The 8,762-nt window shown below is 43.9% G+C and overlaps 1 protein-coding gene across 1 annotated transcript in view; it reads left to right on the plus strand.

Annotated features, from left to right (window-relative positions):
* DUSP27 (dual specificity phosphatase 27 (putative)) overlaps nucleotides 1-3,717 on the plus strand; it is a 54,398-nt gene extending 50,681 nt beyond the window's left edge. Inside the window, exon 5 of the mRNA XM_006875994.1 lies at nucleotides 902-3,717. Within this exon, the coding sequence (XP_006876056.1) occupies nucleotides 902-3,717 (2,816 nt within the window). The remainder of the gene's footprint in view (nucleotides 1-901) is intronic.
* The last annotated feature ends 5,045 nt before the right edge of the window (nucleotides 3,718-8,762 follow it).

Consider the following 8,762-nt stretch of genomic DNA (forward strand, 5'->3'; position numbering starts at 1 on the left):
TATCTTTCTTGATTCATTTATCTTAGCCTCTCAATCTTCTTCTTCTTCTTACCTCCTTGTTGTTAAGTGCCATCAAGTCCATTCTGATTCTTAGAGATACTGTAGAGGGTTGCCGAGGAGCAGCTGGTGGGTTTGAATTGCCAACCTTGTGATTAGCAGTCCAGGGCTTATCATACAGTGCCTAGTCTATGTATTTCTCCCTCTCATGCTCAGTTTGGTGAGTAGAGATACCCCTGGGTGTTTCAAAAGTAGTGGCAGTAGTTGGTCATTTTTTCCCCACCCCAAGCCCTGCTTATATGCAGACAATCGTTACATTTCCAAGAAACACCAGGGAAGCCTCACAGCACTATTTAACTTTCTCTGTCCCCATCTGTAATATAGGGACGATGGTGCCCAATCCTCATGTGAGACTGGACAAACTCCAGAGGCAAAGTAAGCACAAAAAGTCCAGCACATCAAAACACTACTTTTAATTTAACTATAGGGAAGTCATTGTAGTTACCTTGTTATCCTTTTAGCCATTGAAGTTTAATGTTGTTAGCTACAACTCACAGAGACCTTTACTATAATAGAATGAAACACTGCCCAGTTCTGTGCCACTTTCATTGTCATTTGAGTCTACAGTTGTGGTTATTGTGTCAACACATCTCATTAAAGGTTTCCCTCCTTTGTTGACCCTGTACTTTACCACATGATATCCATCTCTGCCAATAAGTCTTTCTTAGTGACTTGATTAAAGTAAGCAAGCTGAGGGTCCTTGCCCTCACTTCTTAGGAATATTCTGGTTATGTTTCTTCTAAGACTGCTCTGCTCATATTTAAAGAGGAGTATCCGTGGAGTCTCTCATATCTCATATTCTGTCACACTCAGCAGTGGCTAAATATTTGTATTTTGTTTTCAGGGAAAGTCCTGGTCAGTAGCGAAATGGGCATCAGCCGGTCAGCAGTGCTGGTGGTCGCCTATCTGATGATCTTCCACAACATGGCCATCCTGGAGGCCTTGATGACCGTGCGCAAGAAGCGGGCCATTCAACCCAATGATGGCTTCCTGAAGCAGCTGCGTGAACTCAACGAAAAGCTGATGGAGGAGAGAGAAGAGGACGATGGCAGGGAGGGGAAAGCGGATGAGGTTGAGGGGGGCAGTGAGGAGGGTAGCACGCTGGGAGCCAGAGTGCATGCCTTCACTGTGGAGGAGGAGGATGACTCCACCAGCCGCCTAAGTGGTTCCTCCGTGGGAAAGGCCAGCAGGGTCTCCAAGCCCCTCACCCTCATTGATGAGGAGGAGGAGGAGAGGCTGTATGAAGAGTGGAAGAAGGGGCATGGCCTCCCCACCGGCACAGTCCCTCAGGGTAGAGACAGCTGGCGCTCAGCCTCCTCTGGCCAGAGAGGGGAGGAATCTGAGGATGAAGATGTGGAGAGCATCATCCGGGAGTGGCAGAGCCGAAATGAACGGTACCAGGCAGAACAGCACCAGAGCTGGGGCAGGGAGGAGGAAGAGGAAGAGAGTGCCACTGGCTCCTTCGTGGGAAGAAGGCGGAGACACACCCTGAGTGAGAGCAGCACCTCAGAGAGCGTTAGCAGCCATGACATAAGGGTCCTGAAGCAACAGCTGGAGATGAGCAGTCAGAAACGAGCTGGGAGGCATCGTTCTGACTCCGAGTCCACAGAAAGTACCTGGGACATGTGGAACCAGAGGTTGCTAGAGATTGAGAAGGAAGCCTCCCGGAAGTACCACTCCAGGAGCAAGAGAGAGAAGGTGGATGAAAGCTCAGAGGCAGGGAGCAGGGTCCGAGAGGATGATGAGGAGAGTGTGTCCTCGGAGGCCAGCTCCTTCTATAACTTCTGCAGCAGGAACAAGGATAAGCTCACCGCCCTAGAGAGGTGGAAGATCAAGAGAATCCAGTTTGGATTTCACAAAAAAGATTCCGAGGCAAGAGAAGGCAATAGTGACCAAGAAGCAGTGGAGGTAGACGGGGAGAAGAAGAATCTCTCTGACGTTGACCTGACAGCCTACCAGGCCTGGAAGCTGAAACACCAGAAGAAGATAGGCAGTGAGAACAAGGAGGAGGTGGTGGAGCTCAGCAAAAGTGAGGACTCAGTCTTAGCCAAGAAGAGGCAGCGGAGGCTGGAGCTACTAGAGAGGAGCCGGCAGACTCTGGAGGAGAGCCAGTCCATGGGAAGCTGGGACGCAGACAGCTCAGCGGCCAGCGTGAGCATCCCCCTGTCTGCACTGTGGTCGGCGGCCCCCTCCGTCAATGCTGATGGGGACACAGCATCAGTACTCAGCACCCACAGCCCCCGGTCCCACTTGTCTCAAGCTGCAAGCAATATAGGGGGATGCTCTGCCTCCAATGCCACCATACCCCTGCCTAACCTGCCAGTGGGTCCTGGAGACACCATTTCCATTGCCAGTATCCAGAACTGGATTGCCAACGTGGTCAGTGAGACCATTGCCCAGAAGCAGAATGAAATACTACTGCTGTCCCGCTCACCATCTATTGCAAGCCTAAAGGCAGCACCATTGACCAGCTGCTTGGAGGATGACCAAGCCTCTATGCTTAGTAGACAGAGTGGCTCTTCCTCCTGCCTTCGGCCTCAGAACCAGATAAGACCCAGCTCTGACACACAGTCTGTGTTGTCCTCCAACACTACCTTGAGCTCCAGGACTGAGGGCATGGGAAATAAAGTGAAGGGGACCAGCAAGCCTATCTATAGCCTCTTTGCTGACAATATAGACCTGAAGGAACTTGGCAGGAAGGAGAAGGAGATGCAAATGGAGCTGAGGGAGAAGATGTCTGAATACAAAATGGAGAAGCTGGCCTCAGACAACAAACGCAGCTCCCTTTTCAAGAAGAAGAAGGTCAAGGAAGATGAGGATGATGGTGTGGGTGACCAGGAGGAGGACACTGACAGTGCCATAGGGAGCTTCCGATATTCTTCCAATAGTAATTCCCAAAAACCTGACACAGACACCTCCTCCTCCTTGGCTGTCTCTGATTGTTATGGAAATGACAGCAGAGCTGACAAAGAGATGGATCATAGTATTAATAAGTGGCTCAGTGGCCTCAGGACAGGAGAAAAATCGCCTCCCCAAAGTGATTGGTCTGGAAGCTCCAGAGGAAAATACACCAGGTCTTCCATGCTCCGAGAGACAGAGTCTAAATCCTCCAGTTACCAATTCTCCAAGTCCCAGTCAGAGGAGCAGGACACCTCCCGCTACCATGAAGCAAATGGCAACTCTGTCAGGAGCACTTCACGATTCTCTTCTTCCTCCACCAGAGAGGGCAGAGAGACGCACAAGTTCTCCAGGTCAATGTTCAGTGAGACTTCAAGCTCCCGAGAGGAAAGTCCAGAGCCCTACTTCTTCCGCCGAACTCCCGAGCCCTCTGAAGGGGAAGAGTCCCCTGGATCACGACGTCAAAATTGGGCCAGGCCCAGGGACTGGGAAGATGTGGAAGAATCATCCAAATCAGATTTTTCTGAATTTGGAGCCAAAAGGAAGTTCACACAGAGCTTTATGAGGTCTGAAGAGGAAGGAGAAAGACAGAAGATGGAAAACAGAGAAGAAGGGAGGTTTGCTTCAGGGCGGCGGTCCCAGTATCATAGAAGCAATGACAGAGAGGAAGAGGGGGAAATGGATGATGAAGCCATCATTGCTGCTTGGAGACGACGACAAGAAGAAACCCGGACTAAATTGCAGAGAAGGAGGGACGATTAAGCTGGGCAAGGCAGGTCTGGGAGAGATTAACAAAAACCAGAAAGGGTCATACAGTTTAGCACAAGTCTCAGGACACACCTTGCCGTCACTTGTATGAGGTTCAAATGCTGGACCAACTGGCCCCATTTACCTGTTGCCCAGTGCCTTGTAAGTTTCAATACTTCATTTACATATGTGGTAGTGTTCCTCGTAGACTAGAGAGGGAAGTTTGGAAAGGTATTGTAGTTTGTTGGTAAACTCCAGCTTACATCCAGGAAGACCATCCGCAGGACATGGTTCTGTTTGTACAAGTTTTGTAGTTTTATAATAAGACCCAATAAATCTCTTGTGGCAAGTTTAACCTCTCCTGGCAATGCTAAGTTTTGGTTGTTTCTTTTGAATGTTTTGGATTTCCATTAAATTGGTATATTGTCAAATATTTCTTTTTCATTCTGGTCACTTTTAAATCTGGAAATTAGGGGAAATCCACTCTCGATGAGTTGTCTTGTTCAACAAAAGCTATGCCTCCAGACAACACAATCATCAAAATCATCTCTCTATCAAAAATAATAATCAAGTATTTTGGGTCTGATAAAATGCAGTAGGGGAATATAATAATAGTAAAGCCCTTGAGAATAACCAAGGGAATTAGAGAAAGAGGGAACATGTTTTATTGTTGTGAGAATGGCAAGATATAACACAGAGACAGGATTCCTCTGGAGTAGCAGGAAAAAAAGGAAGAAAAAAAAACCATGCTGGAGAGAAGAAGCCTAATATAAGGAGACTGTTGTTGCTAAGTGCCATTGAGTCAGATCCCACCTATAGAGACCCTGTTATAGGGTTTCAGAGGAGTGGCTGGTGAGTTTGTACCACTAGCCTTGCAGTTCAAACAAGCTTACAGTCCAGTATTTATCCTACAGCACCACACCAGGACTCCATAATACCAGGAGCTAGAGATGTATAGTTATAAAATTGAGTGGCCACACTTGCTTTCTATTTCCTTGAAGAATCTTTGGATAATGCAGTAGGTCATCCACTTCATTCTTTCTAAAACACCAGATAAGCAAGGTGATGAGAACTCTCTGCCCTTTGTTCTCAAGACATGTCTACCCTCCCAAAACACAGGTTGGGTTGCTGAAACAAGAAGACAGTTTGAGCACCTTACAACAATCATTGATGGACTTGTTGCCATAGTTCCTTTTAAGCAGAAATGCTTAGCAGGATTCAAAAGCACATAGATAGAATTCTACCAAATATTCAGAGAAGAGCTGACACCAATTCTGCTTAAACTATTTCACAACATAGAAAAGGATGGAAAACTCCCAAATTCGTTTTATGAAGTGAATATAATATAACCCTGACACCAAAACCAGGCAAAGCCATCACTAAAAATAAAAATTATAGAACAACATCCCTCATGAATATGAATGCAAAAATTCTCAATAAAACCTTAGCCAATACAATCCAACAACATATAAAATAAAAATAAATACATCATAGCCAAGTGGAATTCATGCCAGGTATGTTCCATACTAGAAAAAAACAATCAACATAATCCTTCACATAAATAAAACAAAGGAAAAGAACTACATGATCATATTGGTTGATATAGAAGAGGCATTTGACAAAATCCAACCCTATCAATTATTTAAAAAAAAAAACAAACAACACTCAGCAAAATCGGATAGAAGGGAAAGTCCTCAATATAATTAAGGGTATATGACTGCGAACCACAAGGTTGGCAGTTCAAACCCACCAGCTGCTCCTTGAAAACCCTAAACAGGGTCGCTATGAGTTGGACCCTACTCAACAGCACTTAACAACAGTAACATACAAAACCAATGACCAACATTACTCTCAGTGGAGCAAAACTGAAACCATTCCCCTTGTGGACAGGAGCCAGACAAGGATACTTTTTTTTTTTAAATCACTATTTTATCACTATTGTGCAGGAAGTCTTAGCCAGAGCTAAAAGGAAAGAAAGGGAAATTAAAGGCCTCCAAATTGGAAAACAAGAAGTAAAACTCTTCTTTTGGATGTGATATGATCCTACACGTAAAAAATTCCAAAGACATTAAGTGAGGAAGACACAGTCTCTTCAATAATGTTGCTAGTAAAACTGGAAATTCATTTACAGAAGAATGAAACAATCCCCATATCTCACACCACATGCAAAAATGAACTGATTGTGAATTAAAGAACTAAATATAAAGCCTAGAACTATAAAGATCATCAATGAAAAAATAGGGACAAACTTAGGGGCTCTGATATATGACATTAATATACTATCAAACATAACTGAAAATACACAAATAGTAGAAGACAGCATAGATGACTGGGATCTCCTAAAAGTTAAACACATCTGAGCATCAAAAAACTTCACCAAAGAGTCAAAAGAGAACCCACAGACTGGAAAAAAATTTTTGGTAATGGCAAATCAGACAAATGTCTAATCTCTAAAATTTTTACAAAACTTCAACATCTTAACCAGAAAAAGACAAAGAATCCATTTTAAAAATTGGCAGAGGACACGAACAGACATTTCACCAAAGAAGGCATTCAGGTATATGAAGAAATGCTCATTTTTAAGTGCTGTCAAGTGGGTTCCTATTCATAGTGACCCTGTATAGTGTTTCTGAGGACTGGCTGGTGGATTTGAATCACCCATCTTGTGGTTCAAGCTGACTTTGAAGTCCAGTGCTTTGTCCTACAGTGCCACACCACAACTCCATTGTTGTTGTTGTTGTGAAGTGCTGTCGAGTCGGTTCCGACCCATAGCAACCCTGTATAGGGTTTCCAAGGAGCACCTGGTGAGCTTGAACTGCCAACCTTGCCGTTCAAATGGCTTTCCAGTCTGGCACATTAACCCACAGTGCCACACCAGGACTCCAGAACTCCATTAGAGAGATGCAAATTAAAACAACAATGAAATATCATCTCACCCCAGCAAAAAAAAAACCACATATACACAGGAAACAGTAAAGGCTAGCAGGGATGTGGAGAGACTGTGATCCTCATGTACTGCTAATGGGACTGTAAAATGGTACAACAAATGTGGAAAATGGTATGGTACTTCCTCAAAAAGTTGTATATAGAAATACCATATGACCCTGCAATCCCTCTACTTGGTATACATCCCCAAAAAATAGGAACCAGGACATGAGTAGATACATGCATACCAGTGTTCACTGTAGCACTATTCACAGCCTAAATGCCCTAAATGGAGACAGCCTAAATGTCCATCAGTGGAAGAAGAGATAAATAAACTTTGGCACATACATGCAATGGAATATTATGCAATGTTGAAGACTAATGATGAAGCTGTGAAACACCTCAGAACATGGTTAAATCTGGAGGACATTGTTGTTGTGTGCCATCAAGCTGGTTCTGACTCATTGCAACCCTATATAAGGTGTCCAAGGCTATAAATCTTTACAGAAATCCTCATCTTTCTCCCATGGAGTGACTAGTGGATTTGAACTTCTGACAATGCAATTTATCAACCCAGTGTGTAACCCACTATGCGATATTTTGCTGAGTAAAATTAGTGTATATATATATATATGTTGTTGTTGTTGTTGTTAAGTGCCGTTGAGTCGGTTCCGACCCATAGCGACCCTGTACAGGGTTTCCGAAGGTATAAATCTTTACGGGAGTAGAAAGCCTCATCTTTCTCCCGCGGAGTGGCTGGTAGTTTCGAACCGCTGACCTTAAGGTTCGCAGCCTGATTCGTAACCACTACGCTACCAGAGCATATATATATATATAGCATGACACCACTATTGTAAAAACTCAAAAAAAGTTGTCATGCTAAAAGAAGCATTATTTGATGGTTGCCAGGGGTGGGAAGGAAGGGAGAGTAATTCACTGGCTAGAGGATAGTTATGAGTTGACTTGGGTGACAGGAAAGTCAATACACAAGAGGGAGGTTGGCAGAAGAAGGATGAAGCCTAGAGAAATGCAATAGTTAAAGGGAATAGAGGTCAATACTGTCATATACATAATCCCACAACAACAGTGATCTATGGGTAGATTCTTGGATAGATTCCCAGGATGAACTGGTGTGGGAGGGAGAGTGGGTGTATACCAACACATTATGCAGGTTTATCAGAGGATATTTGCACAAAGATATTTACCTTTGCTGCAAGCATATCCATGAATGTGGTGGCACATACATGGGGCAAAATTATGAAAACTTCTTAGACATTACCAAACACCTTGAAGGAATGAATTGCTGGGCCTGGGGGCTCAGGACCTTAATCTTGGTGGAAACCATTGTCAATTGGCACAACAGAGTCCACAGAGACAATATTCTAGCTCCTACTCTTGTGAGTAGCAACCGGGATCTTAAAAGCTCATGAGCAGTCATCTAAGGTACAACTATTGGGTTTCTTCCTGTGTGGAGGAAAGAAAAGTGATGAAAATGAAAACTGCTTGGATTCAATTAGACTAATGAAACAGGTGAACATCAGTCTCCATAATCCTGAGACAAAGACAACCACTACCAAATGCACTGAAAGGATCTATTAGAAGGTCCTGGATAGTGTGGGAGAAAATGTGGAACAAAACTCAATAATAATAATAATAATAATAATAATAATAATAATAATAATAAAAGACCAGGCTTACTGGTCAGAAAAAGACCAGAGAAACCCAAGCCTATGGCCCATAGTCATACTTCAGGTCTAGAGCTGAACTCATCCTTATGGCTCAATTTTCAGCCAACCACTAGCTAGTTATACAGGGGAGACAACATTACTGGGGAGGTATGCACACCATGGAATGCTCAACCATTCAAGATCAAAAGGGCAGCATTTACCTAAGGACAGAATTCAGAAGGGTTGAGAAAGAAGGAGGAAGGAAAACAAGAATCCCAGGGAGGAACTGGAATAAGTGATGTTACATTGAAGGAATTGCAGTCACTGAAACGAAACCCATGCGAGTAAAGTTTTACTAAAGGTAATACAGAAATGGCTGCAAGCATACATTGACAGAGAACTTCCAGAGGTTCAAGCCAGATTTAGAAGAGGACGTGGAATGAGGGATATCATTGCTGATGCCCGATG

Source organism: Chrysochloris asiatica, unplaced genomic scaffold (assembly GCF_000296735.1).
Source record: "Chrysochloris asiatica unplaced genomic scaffold, ChrAsi1.0 scaffold00349, whole genome shotgun sequence".
Taxonomy (NCBI): Eukaryota; Metazoa; Chordata; class Mammalia; order Afrosoricida; family Chrysochloridae; genus Chrysochloris; species Chrysochloris asiatica.